The sequence below is a fragment of the Manacus vitellinus genome, unplaced genomic scaffold (genome assembly GCF_001715985.3).
Source record: "Manacus vitellinus isolate BGI_N305 unplaced genomic scaffold, ASM171598v3 scaffold_14_pilon, whole genome shotgun sequence".
NCBI lineage: Eukaryota > Metazoa > Chordata > Aves > Passeriformes > Pipridae > Manacus > Manacus vitellinus.
The window spans coordinates 13,192,516-13,208,939 of NW_021939063.1; the positions used below are offsets into that span (position 1 = coordinate 13,192,516).

At 35.0% G+C, this 16,424-nt stretch overlaps 1 protein-coding gene across 9 annotated transcripts in view; it reads left to right on the top strand.

The window, feature by feature from the left end:
* Positions 1–16,424, top strand: part of ERC2 (ELKS/RAB6-interacting/CAST family member 2) — a 424,893-nt gene that overhangs the window by 147,116 nt on the left and 261,353 nt on the right. For 5 of the 9 annotated variants that reach the window (XR_001920133.2, XR_001920134.2, XR_001920135.2 and 2 more), the window contains 4 exons: positions 5,412–5,549; positions 10,747–10,887; positions 11,433–11,573; positions 14,984–15,019. Coding sequence is in view for 1 of the 9 variants with exons in the window: in XM_018068536.2 (XP_017924025.1) it covers positions 5,412–5,549; positions 10,747–10,887; positions 11,433–11,573; positions 14,984–15,019 (456 nt within the window). In the remaining 8 variants the exon portion in view is untranslated. The remainder of the gene's footprint in view (positions 1–5,411; positions 5,550–10,746; positions 10,888–11,432; positions 11,574–14,983; positions 15,020–16,424) is intronic. The other 4 variants (XR_001920136.2, XR_001920137.2, XR_001920138.2 and 1 more) reach the window with 3 other exon arrangements.

Here is a 16,424-nt window from a genome sequence, read left to right on the forward strand (position 1 = left end):
TGTGTGAAAACCTTACAGACCTATTGAACTGGAGAATGCTTTCTCCTTATCCGTGGTTGGAAATGTTGTTTTGCATAACCTAAAGGACAGTGTACTTTTTATGGGCAGCTTTAAAGGCACTTTTACTGTCTGTGGTTTAGTAATCCACTGTCATGTTGGCAGTGTAGGGTTGAGCTGACCATATACCTTGAGCCATCTAAAATCTCTGGTGTTTAAGTCTTGTGGGACAAAATAACATGAGAATATAGAGCTAAAAGATGCTATTGAGCCATGAGCTGTGTTGTAATCTGAAGTAAGTACAATACTGCTGTATTACTTCAATTTGGAAAAAATAAATTTGCAAGGTAGTAACAGGAAGGCGCAAAGGAAATATTTTAAATTGAGAACGTATTGTGCAACAGACAACCATAGGTAAGAAGTGTTATTCTATTTAGACATAATCAAGCATTTTAGTGGATATTGGAAGTGCTAATGGAATCTAAGAGTATTTTATCATAAGATTAAAAGCTTTTTTCCAGTTACATTAGTAAAGCCAAAGATTAGAAGATCAGTACATACCTTATACTTTAATAAATATGCTTAATTGCAAGCAGCAACCCTTCATTTTATAATGTAGTATAATTTTTAATATAACATTAATTTTTAGAATCTGAAAGTATTGGGTTTTGACTTTTGAAAAAAATATTCCTAATTTATGCTTGTCTGTCTACCTACTTAAAAGGAGGAAAACCAAAGTGCAAGTTCAGGAGGCTGGATGAGAAGCCATTTCTGGGGCAGCCTCTTTCAAAACAAAATATAATTCTGCAATGCCAAACTGTAGAAGCAGAAATTGTCCTTCAATGGACTCATTTTGTTAGTTGAAATGCTGCTTATACTGAAAAATGTACTTAGGTCATATTATGATTCTAAGTGTAAAGCTTCTCCCTCCCACCCCATAGGCTGAAACTTCAAATAGCTCCTGTAAAGCCTGTTAATTTTAAAATACTTTGACTGACTTGCTATTTATTAACTGTACATCATTTGGTAAAAAATCCTGGCTAAAAATCTATAGTGCTTTTCAAAAACTATATTTCCATATTGAGCTTTCAGGTAATAATAGTTTTACAGGCATGGTAGGGAACAATGGTTTCATTTTTTTCTGAGCCCTTCATTACAAATTACACACACACACATCCACACGGAACTGAGCAGAGATGTTGGGATGTCTGTAGACACATCTATTTTACTGAGTTACTACCAAAGCTCATTTCATCTTCTGGGGTATCCTGAGACATTTCTGAAAAGGACCATGTGAGCCAGAACATTTACCATGAGGCTTACTAATAAAAATAAATTGTGTGTAAGTAACCATTTAGAGTTTATACATTTGAACTATGCCTAACTGGTTTTTTCTGATTTGATTAATAGTTACATTACTTTTGTCTTTTCTCTGAGGCAGCAGCTAAAGTCTGAGAATGAGTACTAAGTTTTAAAGTAGTCATAGATAATGCTCATGTTGGGTGAATGTTGTGGTTTATTCAATCTCTTTTTCTTGTAGTGCCATTATTGTTTAAGTAGAATGTAACAGTATTTGGGAAATTGTTCAGTAGAATTTTTTTTCTTAAAATACTAAGATCTTTTTTAGGAAGTAATGACAAGATACATACGAAGGTTCTGTTTTCTCCTCTGGATTTTAATTTTACATTTGAGTTAAACTAATCTTATTGATCTACTTCACTAGAACAGACATGACCTGTGTTTTAATATGACACAGAAGAGAAATTTAGAGTAGAGAAAAATGATTTTTAGGATTAAAAACCAGTGTTACAAAATACTTAGTCTGAGTTATTTAAAACTCAGATACAGAGCAGAGAGGAAAATACATGCAGCTAAGTTTAAGTATATGGCTTTATGGTTTCACTAGGTAGGCCTAAGAAGTCTTGGCTAAGTTCTCTCTTATGGGGTCTTAGACTCTCTTATACTTTAATGCATATCTCTGAAGGCAAATTGTTGTAGTGTGGAACATTTTCTGTGATTATATAATTTTCATGCAAGTACAGTACCTTAATTTTGATAATGAAAGGAATTTTCCTTTGAGAACTTGGTTTACTGTGAATTTTAAAGCCTGTCTGCGGGTGAGATTTATTTTAATCCCTTGAGTATTTAATAAGCATTCCTGAGACTGTCGCCAAAAGGTGACAAGATTAGCACTTGAGGTTTATTGACAGGATGTCTCATAGGAAAGACATTTATCTGTAAGGGTATTGTTTTAAAAGGAAGAATAAAGTCTGGCTTAAGCTCTGGGAATATACACACTTTCTGAAATGCATTTCTGAATGGAGCAGTTTCTTTTCATCATGGCACAGGGACATAGCAGTTTGCAGAGGTAAGAAATCCATGTTGAGAAAACTTCACAGTGACTAGCTTCCTATCTGAAGAAAAATGTAAGTGCTTGAGGATTAAGAAAGTCTTAACAGTCCCTGTCATAAATTGAATTCAGGCATGCTCAAAAGTCATTACTCAACAATAGCATTGTATCCTTACACATGTGCTTCTACCCAAATATATATCTGTTGGAGAATGACAGAGGTTACCAGAGGGTTTGTTGTTCTTTCTTGGTTTAAAACCCAGGAAGAACTAAATCATATCTTATATTCCAAGATTTTAGCATGTGAGACTGCTCAATCTCTTTGTCTCCTGTAATCTCTTAGAGAGAACTCTGTGATTAACTGGTCATAAAGTCTTGTCTGTATTAGCAGGGCTTTGCTGCTCCTGTGCCCATCCCAACAGATACTCTGTGGTACTGAGTCTACTTTCACATACCCCAGTGTGGTCCTGTTCCCTTCCAAGTATTTCCTTCAGGTTTATATACCACAAATAGAAGAATAATCAGATCCTTTCCTCTTACTTTATCTATGGACTATGCATTGAACAACTTATTTTAAAGCAGTTGTGATTCAATAGGGATGTTTTTAATTTGCTGCCTGTTCTCTTTACCTCTGAGGAAAGAATTTTGTAAATGCTGAATAATTTTAGAACATGTTTTCTTGGTTAAGGGTTGGATCATATTTTAAATTAGTTTTAAGAGGAAGGAAATCGTGTAAATGCTGTGGAATTCAGATAAGCACTGTGCATAGGAAATAAGTACTTTAATTTAGGGTGCCTAGAATTGGTAGGTCAAGCTGATGATAATAAAGGACCAGATCTTAGCTTTGTTTCAAAGAACATGTAATCAATATTCACTCTCCTGTTTTATTTCTCTTTTACTTGAGAATTTGTTTTTGTGAAGCTGAAATGTGCAATTGCTTAAGTATTCCACAGGGTGTCATGAGGTAGTTGTTGGAATCATTAATACTTGGATGAAGTAAAGAAAGAAACGTAGTGTGCAGTCCTCTGAATGCCAGCTAATGTAATTTTAGATGTGACTAATACACATGCCATAAAATAAAAAGTTCTTAACTCATTAACACATGTATCATATTTCTGTATCTGTATAAAATATACACACGAAGAAAAATATTACAAGAGGTCATTTACAAGAGTGAGCTCTTCTGTGTCAGGTCTTCCCAAAGAACCCTTTCTATATATTCCTTAGTATTTTATAGTTTACACAGCAAGTGGAATCTTTGGCTCATAGCAGCAATCTGACATACAAACTATTTATATAAATAAAAGAAAAAAAGAGAAAGAAAAAGAAAAAAGGTATAATACTTGTATTTGCTGTACTGTAAAGAATTTATAATTGGAATGTTGTCCTCCAAATTTACTTACAAATTTAATTTTAATTTTTATTTAAGTTCTTTTCAGATTTAAATTTATTTAGACACACTTCATGCAGTGCACACAGCTGTACTGTGGATTTTCTGACCTGTTAATTATAGATATATATGATGTCAAAACTTAACTTCAGGGTTTTTTCCTGCACACGTATAATGTAGTAGGAGGAGAATTTTTAGCCAGGTGTGCCCCAATTTAGTGTGTTTGATTATGGTGGTAGATTTTTGGATATGAAGATCAAATTTTTATTGGCATAACTGTTGACCTCTGCAGAGCTACACACAATAAACTCAACTTCAAGTTTGTAAAGAAATCTTTAAATGCAGTTTAACAGTATCTATAAGAGATCCTTCTTCTGTTAAAATCTGAGTTGTTTTAAATGGATATGATATTGGCTATGAGAAAAAAAATCATTATGTTATGAAATGAACAGCAAAACATCATTTCAGTAGGAAGAGAACATGATCCAAAGTGGAAAATCACTAATGAAAGTAAGATTCTGAATCTTTATTGAGAGTAATAATTTGTCTGATTTTGTCTACATATTTACAAGCAGTTTTGAACAGATGACACTGTATGGATTTTGGTATATTTTCTCATATTATATAAAGTGGCATACTAAAATGATAGACTAGTAATTTTCTTGTTACTATTTATTTGTGCAAAATCTTGGGTTTGTGCCAGTGACATAATAGTGAGTGGCACTGAGAGTGTAGGATGAAGGGAGTTTGATTCTTCTGACAGACAATTAATGCCATTTTACACCTATGACACAACACGTGTCCTCTCTGCATTGTGCCCAGGAGGTCACAGTGCCTCACAACTATAGGAAGGGATTGCCATGATAATCAGCAACTGAGTGCTTTTATTTGAGTTTACTTCCCAAATCCACATCATCATGTGGACAACGTTTTGTGCAAAACCTTTCTGATTTAACCCTTTCTGATTTAACCACTATAAGTCACGACCAGTGTGTTTGTATGTACCTTGGCAAGAGGCTTAAATACTTTCTAGAGGAAGAACCTGACATGTCTAAAGCAGTTAAAATATCCAAAATAGAGTGGCATACTTTAAAACTTCATGGAGATGTAGAAAGTGAATGGAAATGGTGGCTTTTGAGGTTTTTAGTTTGGTTTTGTTTGTTTGTTTCTGGTTTTGGCTTTTTTGAAGTATAAACACCCTGATCTCTGTCCAGGTGAGTTTTCTTTACAACAGGGCATCATGGAAGAAGAGGTTTTTAGATAGGCAGGTTATCATCTTTCCTCTTCCTCGGTTTAAGGCTCACTCGACTCGCTTCGCCTCGCCCTTTCTTTGTCCTTCTTATTGAGCTAGAATAATCTAAAGGGGTAATTCCAGGCATACTTTGAATTACTGAGATAATGCAGTACCTTAAACTAAAGTGATTAATATCAGAAAATACTTAAATAATAAAATACCTGACTGCATTGAGATTTTTCCTATAATTTACTAAAAAAATTATACTTGTTTAGCAAAGGAAAACAAAATAGAACGGACAGAAGCAAAAAACTGTTGATATTATAGCAGGTACAAACTTGGGAGTATCATATGTGTGATATGTATACACTCAGCACCCAAGTTCCTCTTGGAATGTTAAGACAAGGTTGATGAATATTTTTATCTGTTTTTATTTTCAGATTGAAAATCTACAGGAGCAACTTAGGGACAAAGACAAACAACTAACAAATCTAAAAGACAGAGTGAAGTCGTTGCAAACGGATTCCAGTAACACAGACACAGCACTGGCAACCTTAGAAGAAGCTCTATCAGAAAAGGTAATGTTTTGTCATGAACAGCATCATGTGCTGCTCTTGTGGGGGAAATGTGGGCAGAAAGTGTCTTTTTAAGTTGGTCTGGCACCTGTCACAAAACCTCTGGGCCTTGTCAGGAAAGCAGGTGGCTCTGTTCTGGGAGGATGAGCAGGGAGGGGCTGCTGGCTGATGAGTGGACACAGGACTCAGGGAAAGTAGTATCCTTTTAAATGCTCAGGGAGAAATGGCCCAGGACAAGGGGAGATTTTCACTTAGTTGATGAGATGAGTGGTTGTTCCCTGAAAGAACTGAAAATTGGACACCTGACTTAAAGAAGGTAGAAGTTTGGATATTTTTCTGTCTTTGTGATCTTGATTATGCTGTTCTTTCGTCCATTAAGCAGGACCTAAGTGAAGAGCCAAGAGGCTGTACCAGTTGTTACCTTGGCTTGCTGTTAGCAAGTTTCCTACACTTCATTTGTAAGGGAAACTGTGTTTCATAAAAAAAAATAATTGAGAATTACTTTTTTTTCCCCTTTACAAACTGTATGCCTTTAATTTGAAAATACCTAACAGAAGGGATAAATCTGGACTGTTTAAATTAGTGCCAACATTCCTACCAGTTTCAATGAGGTCAGGTTTCTTCTTTCAGTTGACTTTGAATGTGAGTTAATGCACGTGAATTTATATGCCCCAAAAATTAGTACAAGTATCCACATTTTGCAGCTCACAGATCTTAATATATACCACTTAAATATGAACAGGTGAGTGTGACTAATTAAAGTAATATGTGCCATTCTGCAGTGTGTATGAAGGTATTTATGACTGTATATGACCTGAAAACGCCACTGTGGTGTTGGCACTAACACATACAATGTTAATGTAGGATTTTTGATTTCTTGTGTGTTTAATTGCCTTACTAGCATTTGCTTGGTCAACAACAGTGAAAAAAGTTGGCATAAGTATGGCTTCCTATGGGTAAGCACACAGCACTTATACAGGGAAGTTACATGTGTTTTTGTAATCTTTCACTGCTGCTCTGGACACACTGCTCATCCATTTCACAGCATATTAATAAAAAATGACACAAAGCACTTGTTAATCTGTTTTTCCTCGGTGTAAACTATCTTTTCTGCATTAGTCACTTTCCCAAAATGCCCATAGAGGCAGCTGAGAGTTTTATTAAAACAGTCCTTTAGCCCTTGTGCTACAGTTGTCAGCATGGAAAGCAGAGTGACTGTCACACTGCAGACTTGCCAGTTATCCTGTGCAACTGAGCATGAAGTCGATTGTCAAAAGCCAAAGAAAACCTTGCATCCCATTTTCTGCTTCAGCAGTATCTGCAGCACTTCAGAGAAAATGCACTTATGTGATATTTCTTAGCTGGGATAATTTGCTAAGTTGCAATCTGTCTCCAATTTTAATGTTATTTCTCTGCTGAAAATATTAAACTAATGAGAGTTTGCCGGAGCTCGTAATAGAGGTAGCTAGTGTGGAACTATTGGATAGATTATAATTGTCTTCTGACTGCCACAAATACAAAAGATTGAAACCTAACCCAAATTAATTAACTCTAATTAGTTTTAAAGTCCATTTTGTATCAGTACCATTATAAAATCAGTTGAAATAAATGTTAGCTAATAAATACATGTAAAAGCATTTATAATTTGCAAGAAGTTTTCTGTATATCTGAAAATATTCTATTGTAGTCAGACATACAAACTGTGAAATTTTCCTAAACTCAGGATGCATTATTTTTGAATGCTGTATTTAGTATAGTTCCAGAGTTTGTTTTAAAGTTATACTATGGAATTTCTTTGTGTATATGATAACTTGACATGTGACAACACTAGAGACCCTGATGGTGTGGAAATTTTGTGTCAAGCTTTATTTGATACCTGAAATAAAGATTCAAATCCAATAAATGGTGCTATTTTTAATGTTTTAGAAAAATTTAGTGAACTTAGATCCTTCTCTGAAATGTATTTTTGTAATTCATGTCTGCTTCATTTGGAATTGCAGTTTGGGATGGATATACACGAACAGACACTTTTTGAAAGAATCAGTGTGATTAGTGGTTTTTCCAAGTGGAATTGATTGGAATTCACATGGGGTCCCTGAGGTTGAATTCTGTACAAAGTAGTCACTTTGCTTACATGCAGTCAGCTGGGAATGGCATCATTCCTGGGGTGTTTGCAGGCTGATCTGACATGTTTACAATGAATGCCATGGGATGTTTTCCTCTGCCATGGAGATTTCTGACTTTTTACAGCTGATGAAGGGGATGGAATCATTTGTAAACCAGTGCTTTTGAGAGGTGTGGAAGCTGAGTTGTGCTGTGGTTTCTGGTGACTGTTTCAGTCAGTTGTGGAGAGATGGTTGGTTATAAAAGTTGTGTTGCTGTATATAAAGGGAGGTACTCTATATGTAAGTGATATGCTTATCATTCTATATTACTTTGTTAATCTAAGGAGAAGATACACAGAGTTATTTAAATAATAGACCTTTTCTACAAATGAGCTTTTGAACTTCTGATGTGTGACCACTGTGTCTGTGACACTGCAGTTAGAATTAAGATTAGCTTTTGAAAAACAGGGTACTTGATCTTAGAGCCTGAGGAGAAAGTTCCCAAGGTAAAGACATCTATATCTCTGTGTGATTTTGATTGTTTATTGTACAGAGAAATCACCCACAATTTCTTTTCCACTGTAAATCTCTTGAAGGCCACACTTTGAAAAGCAGATTTTCTGATGTTAAGTGTGATTTCTGGGATGTACTGACACATTGAAAGAAGCCAGTAGGCATGTCCTAGAAGTTCCCAGCTTTCCAATCCATCCTAGCTGCTCCCAGTAACTTTCTTATCCCTATTCCCATCTGCAGTAGCATTCTTAAGACCTACAGACTTTATCAAGAGTTATTAACTATTTCCACTGGAAATACTGGTAGAAATATGAAATAGATGTTTGTCCAAATGGAACAAAACAAGAACTCCTAATGAATTTCTTATTAACAAGCACATCAATATAAGTACTATTATCAATTTAATATGTGCTGCTGCTGTTAAGAAAGGATGATGCTTTCATTTAAGAAAACCTGAATTCCATGGAAATACATTTGAGGGTTTTGTTTGTTTTTTTTTTTTCCTAGAAATTGTATCAAAGCTACTTTGCAACTATATAATTTTGTTTTATACTCATGATTTTATACTCAGATTAGGCTCAGTTTTTGGCTTTATCTTAATTCTTTATCAATTCAATAGTTTTTGGAATTTTAATTTAAAAATAATGAATAAGATACTTCTAGAGCATCATGGGGAGCTCTTTTAAAATAGAAATAAAATTTATTTATATCACTTTAGTTAACCACAATCCACTGAAATCTAATTGAATTGCTTTTCTTGGTTTCTTTTGGAAGAAAAACAAATTATGATCATATGATATGAATGAACTATGAAGCTTTTTTAAAGTCCAAAACTCAAATGTTTGAGCATTTATGTTTTTCCTGCATTGTTCTTGAAAATATACAGATTGAGATTTTAGCTCTGAATTAGAAGATATGTCCCCTTATTCTTTCTAAAAATATATTTTTTTTCCAAGTATTTGTCTCTGATTTCCTTTTTCTTTTGTAGTTAGTGATTAGGTATCTTGGTAACACTTAATGAGAAATTAATGTAGACATCATAAACCAACATCAAGTTTTCCTGAAATGGACTCTTTTTAATCTTTTTTTTTTGGTGACAGTATGGCTGGTATAATTTACTCTCTTGTTAGGAATCAGAAACAAATCACCTTCAGTCACATTTGAGTTCATTGTAGAACTAAATTGCAAAACTTATTCATTCAATTATTTACTTTTAAGTTCAGAGCCTCTCCTAAGCACTGAAAATTCTTAAAAACAATAGAGGTTACATTGCAATTAAAAAAAAGAAGTTTGAAAAATCAGACTATGCAAAAGTGCTATCAGCTTCCTTGATGTTATAACAAGAAACTTTTCAAAGAATATCTCAGCTCTTGGACTGGCCCAAAGCAGCTCAAGAGGTTGCTTTCATGAAGCTGATATTTATAAAGTTGGTCCTACTGTAGCAGCACACAGCAGATAAGCAGTGGAGTATGTCTGATAATAGAGCTATATGCTGGGGCAATTCAGTTCCTGCTTCTGTGATAAAGTGCAAATAGATTAGACCTGTGAGGTCCCAGATTAGTGCACGAGGAAAGCTCGCCAATGCAAATAAGACTGAAACAAGAACACATTGTTGGGATTTCTGCTAGTTAGCTGTTAATCAAGTAAAACATGGTATATTAGGGCCTTTTAACACGTTTTTGACATTTAGCCTTATGCAGCTGACAGATAAATTAGTCTTCTTTTGTGATTGACTGAGAAAAAAAAAAGTTATACTGTTCATTAAAAAGATTAAATAGTGTTATGTTTAATTCATTGTAGATGAAAAAATCGTTTGGGTAAATAAATCTTCAAGAAGCAATTGCTGTAGAACTGAGTCTGCATATAACTAGGTGGAATCTGAATGGTTATTAAACTATTCAACTTAGTGGTGGCTGGCAATATAATGTTAATATTCAAGAGATTAAGATTTTTTTGTTATTTGTTGTTAGGAATAAACTTGAAGTTATTTAGTGTTCCATAGAACCAGAGAAAGGTTTAGGTTGGAAGGGACCTTAAAGATCATCTAGTTCCAACACCTTTGCCATGGGCAGGGACACCTTCCACTAGACAGGGTTGCTAGAGACCTCAGATCATCTTCATGGCCCCCTTCAGGGCTCTCTCCAACATGTCCATGTCCTTGTGTTGAGGGCCCCAGAGCTGGATGCAGTTCTTCTCCCAGTGGAGTCTCACCAGAGCAGGACAGATGTGCAGAATCCCCTCCCTTGACCTGCTGCCCAGGCTGCTTTTGATGCAGCCCAGGACACCGTTGGAAAATGCATTACTGAGTTGAATATCTTTCTGTATCCATCACAAACCTAAACATATTCACATCAGTGTAGATCTTCAATGAAGTTTCTGTGGTGTGTTACTCTTATCAAGTGTTTAAAACCTTGGACTTCTGATTTTGAAATCCAGAGAAATGAGGCATTGACTTCAATCCCTCAATCATCCTCTGCTTCTGAAGGTTGTAATTAAGTGCTACATAATGCAAAGAAATTTTAATCTGTCTTTTCTTAAAATGATTCCTGACTTTTCTATTTTGCAATTCTTTCCCTTATTAGGAAAGAATAATAGAGCGTCTGAAGGAGCAAAGGGATCGAGATGACAGAGAAAGACTTGAAGAAATTGAATCTTATAAAAAAGAAAACAAAGACCTGAAGGAGAAGGTTAATGCTTTACAAGCTGAACTGACAGAAAAAGAGGTCAGTCTTTTCATAAAATCTCTGCTCTTCTGTCTATGTCATTATGATGAAAGAAAGTGCATTAGGATTGCTCTTGAATCATTTTGAGTTCTGAAATTCTGCCACCTCAGTGGTCAGCTTCTGAATTGCTATTTTCTTAAGCGTTCTTCACGGTCCTCATTTGTACATAAAGGATTGCTTCAGGTTTTACACAGTTGTGTGTCATTGTCTCTACTTTGTCCTTTACCTCCATTGGGCTCAAATATTCCACTGCTGCTCCTGTTTCTGTTTGTCAGTTAGAGCAATAAATTTCAAAGTGTTTGTACCTCCAGACCAGAACACCAGCTTGTCTGTATAATGAATGTTTCTGTGTTTGACTGCATTCTATCCCCTGTGGTTCCAGTTGGTCGTGTTCACAAAATGGTGTCTTTTGCTATCAATGCTTATCTTTGCGTCAACTTTTTGGGGAAGGGGAGGGGGAACAGGATCCAAGTGATTGCTAAGTTGGCAATAAGTTAGTGTCCTGGTGACTAGGAATTAACTTTTTACTCTTGGTCGTTTTTCAGTCTAGTTTAATCGATCTCAAAGAACATGCATCTTCATTGGCATCAGCAGGGCTGAAAAGAGACTCCAAACTTAAGTCTTTAGAAATAGCCATAGAACAAAAGAAAGAAGAGTGTAGTAAGTTGGAAGCACAGTTGAAAAAGGTAAGTTCCATCTTAAAACAAACAATCAGCAGAACAAAAATCAGCATCGCATACCCTCATTTTGAAATTATGATCTTATTTACTCTTCTGGAGTAAATCTAAAATCTAATCATCTTATGCTGTTTGCTGATGCTTGCATCAAATACTGCTTTTTCTCATGAGGTTTGTACCAAAGCCACTAGTGAGCCTCAGAAATTGTCCTGAATGGCTCTATGAGGGAATTCTGAGACTCTGCAGCACATAGCTGAACTGGGAGCAGAACATTGGAGGGAAAGCAGGAGGGCAGAAAGAAATTATCAAACCAGCAATTTGTGTGTATGTGAATTTATACCACTTTTAGAAGTGAACTGAAATGTTTGTGGTATGGGAAAAAAATTAAAGGCTTGTCCAAGAAGTGCTGTACTTCCTGGTCCAAAAAATTCAGCTTCCAAAATGGAAACTCTAGCTAGGTTTTATTTTGATGTCTTTTTGGCTTTCTTGGTGAACACGTTTGTGATAATTAAGCAAAATAATGCAAAGTCTATCTCAGCTGGCAATTCAGTATTTCTACTCAGCAAGTAGTGGAAGCAAGCATTTAAAGGAAAACATGCAAGTCCTGCATTTTATTACATGGTTTTATTTAAATTGCTGTGTTAAACTAGTTTTTGCTTAAATGATTTGCAGTTTGTTGATACCATTGTTTCTTTGACCTTTCTCTGTGTTGTTTGGTAGTGTCTGCTCTCATTGTTTGAACACCAATCTCATTATGTATTTGATGGGTTTAGGCATTACCTTTGCCTTCTGCAATTCATGACTAAGTGTATGTCAAATGTTATTTTTTTTAATATTGATATAATGTTTCATTTTCTAAAAAATAATATTTGTTCTGTGAATGTTACCACTGTTAGGATAATATTCTTGACACTCTTTTTACCCAGGTTGTTTAATCACTGCTCAGTGATTAAACATTGTTTCAATAGCCTGACCTGTGAAGAAGGTACTGCAAAGTATAAAGGATACCAGAGTGCAAACCTTATACTTCTACTATTTTTTAATTCACAATGAATATGTGCAATTAGGTGCCTGCATTAGATGTTTAGTTGTGGAGAGGAAGGGAAGCTTTTTCAACAAACATATACAAGCAGCCTATACAAATGGAAACACAAGTATTTTAAATGTCTGAGAGCTTCTAAGAGCTACTGATGTCAGAATTAAAATATCCAAAGAAAAGGTTTCTCTGGAAGTTATTTAGTTTGGTTTTGTTTGTTAGAAAATAAGTTTGTTTACTTTACACTTCACTACAAAATATACTTCATTACAATCTGAAATATCTTATTTTCTTAATTCAAAGAAATATAGTTAAAAGAACCCTGAAAGCACAGATCACTTAAAAAAACCTCATCGAAATCCTCTTGAAGGACTTGAAATTCTAAGTCAATCTTTTATGACTGTACATATAAACACATCATAGAGTCATGGAAAAATAAGCCCTTATAAAAGTCAGAGAGTGTCTGGGACGTCTTTCGTATAAAAAGGGAGTATGTTCCCTGTGAATAAATACAAAGGATTATTAAATGAAAGCTGAAAACATAATAGTTTTATTATATCATAAATACAGCATAAAACCCCAATGGAAATTCACTCAACATTTGTAGGAGACCAGGTATTTCCACAATAAAATGGAGTTACAACCTTCTTTCTGGGCATGTTTAATTGAACAGAAACAGTGACTGTTAATGATAGTAGACTCCAAACAGTAATTTTCAATTCACATTTTCTCTAATGAAATACTTTATGTTCAAACCTGTAAATATCCTGTGTTAAAAGTAATTGGTCCCCAGAAAACCACCTTCCCCATGTTTTCACTCCTTAGGAAACTAACTGAAACAGAAATCAGGGTTCCTCTTGCACATGTCTGAGTTAGAGGGGACATCAACATAACTGGGAGTAAATTAACCTGTGTGTCCCATAAGTGTGCTTGGGTAGGAACATTAACCACTACAGGAGCTGGAAGGACCAGGCACATTTTATATCTCTCTTTAAAAGTGACTCCAAGGGGCTGTCTCGTTGAAAAAAGTTGAATGTAGTTTGCACATTACTCCTCCCTAAAAATATCGTAGAGAAGGTGCTTTCCATTATGAGACTGCAAAATAATTGTAGTACAATGTTGATTTATATGTCTTAACAGGTTATACTAATAAGTATAAGGATAGAATTCTGTGCACACTTGCTAGGAGTTAGTTTTCCATGTGCACTGATGGTAGAAGTGCTAGGTCTGAAAGAAAACACGCACAAGAGGCAAGTCCAAACTAAATCTGTGAATAAAAAAACAACTTTTAGAGTTTCTCTTCCCTGATTTCCCCTGCCTTCTGCTTTTTGGAGACAAAAATATTCATTTATTGATAATAAAGATGGTTTTGATTAGGTCTGATCAGATCCAAATATTTTTCAGTATTGCATAACTGTATTGTTTGCATTTCAGCTAGAGAAAATATGCTGATTCTAAACCCACTGGTTTACACAGTAAGCATATTTCAAAAATAATAAATAAGATATTTGTAAAATGTAATTCTTCCTGTGACTGTGCTACATTTTGGTATACAAATCAATGTTTAAAATTATAGACATGCTTATTAAACTTTTTGTGACAAAGATTGTGGATTGAAATTCATATAATGAAAAAAACAATATATCATAAATACCAGAGAATGGTCAATGCTTTTCCCCCAAAATTCCGCAGATTTTTGTTGACTTACTTTGTATTGCTACTAGTGAAAGAACAGCAGGAATTACCTAATAGGTAGTGAAGTGTTTTATATATATATGTGTATATATAATCTTTATTATCCACTCTAGATTTTCCTCCTTTTGTTGTTTTTCATTATCTTAAATTTACTTGCTTACTGACATATTTGCAGTTGCCTAAAGTACTTTTTGCCAAGCTGTAGTGTTTGAAAGTCATTCTGCATAGAAAATTCAGTCTTGTGTTAAACAAAAGGAAAGTAATAAATTTAATGATACAATTTAATTAATCTTTTATTATTACCGTCTTTGAAGCTTTGGTGATAAATTGCAGCCTCAGCCAAAAGCACTTCTTGTGATTCATTGCTTGAGACCAGCACTTAATGTATCATCAAAAGTGGACACCTTTCTTTATTTCATGGGTTATTTAACTTGAGAAAGGGAAAGTAACACAAACCTTAAATTTCTTACTCCAGCTATTCTTTTTTAGGAGCCAAAGTCAACATTTATGTTTCCCCAGTGCCTCTCACTTTCACCAAGGAATGTTTAGAATCTTAAATTTCTACTTTTTTTTTTCATGACAAGTTCTTCTGTGCAAATGCACTGGTTTTGTTGAGCTAATGCTGTTTTCCTGGATCTTTCCTTCTTTTCCTGTCTGTGCTTCACTCCCTACCAACTTTGCAATGTAGCAAGCTGAACAGTTGTTCAATCAGATGTACAATCCAGTAAGTTCTTTTTTAAAATGCCCGCTGTAACATATGAAAGCATGAGGATCCATCCCCTTACTGTGTTGTGCTCTTCCTCTGTGGAGCTTTGCAGAACACTTCTGATGCTCACTATGCTATATTCATTGTATCCAAATAAATGAGCTTTGTGGACTTTAAGGCCGTTTTAAGAATATGAAATGCCTTGAATAGGTACATGCTGTGTTTCTGAGAAAGCAAACACTCTAGCCTTTAGGTCCTCAACTTTTCCATTAGAAAAAGCATGCAGATTTTATTTATTTTGGTTTTGGTTTTTGCTTTGCTTTTTAATTCCTCTTTCTGCAGTACTTTATTTGATCCTTCAAACTTAAATAACTCCTAATGTGTTCAGTTTTATCTTCAGTGACTGAGTTGATTAGGTTGATAACAGCATCTAGGAAATGACTGGTACTATTTCCAAAAGTCCATATGACTAAAATAGATCAGCTCTACTCATGAAAGACTGTATACATTCAGCATATATATATTAGGAACATGGAAACTTTGTATTTAAGCAAAGAAAATGCTGAAATATAAAATGATTAATGCAATGGGCAGTTTTTGTGAAGGCACAGTATTGTTTTGGCTTGTTTAGCATAAATATTCTTGCCAATGTGTGCTTTAATTGCATAATATCTCCCATTCTGACTTGACTGTGCTCCTTTTCAATTTGAGGAAGAGCAGCAACAAACATTCTCTCTGCAAAGAACAGTTTCCATTTTTTTGGCAGAGACTGTTACATTTAATGTGCTCTGAGCATCACAGGGCAGAAAAAATGATGTCACTGTAATAGCAATTTACAGGCTATAGTTTACATAGTAATCATAGTCGGAATTACCATGTAATTGGGGTAGTACATCCAGAGGAACTGGGTTTGTAGCTGAAGTAATGTGATACTGTGCATTAGAGAAGGCATTGCCATCACTGAAGTCAGTGGGAGTCTTGCCATCAGTGTCAGTGGATCAGGATTCCGCCTTTGGACTCTGTCATGGGTAGGTTTTGTAGCTTCTAACCATGCAATGGATATGTCATGGCTTACATATGGGGAAAGAGAGTCCCACAGAAGGTGCTGTATTTACTTTTAAAGTTATTGGTTAGCTGGTTTTAGAATTCAGTCATAAATTGTAGCGTAAGTAGCATCAAACCTGGTATTGTCACCTCTCCCCTCCAGCACACTGCTGGGGACAGAGCTTGTCCCTTGGAATAATAAACCCCTTTTTCTCTGTATCATCTTGGTTCACCTTTGTGGTAGTTATGTTTCTATTCATATCATTTGCATTCCTACTGTGCTTGTCTTTTCCAGATTTTAGCTTGATTTTCATATATGCTTGCCAGTCATTATCTCAGTATTAGCGACTCTGCTTTACAGAATTTGTTTATTCCCTCC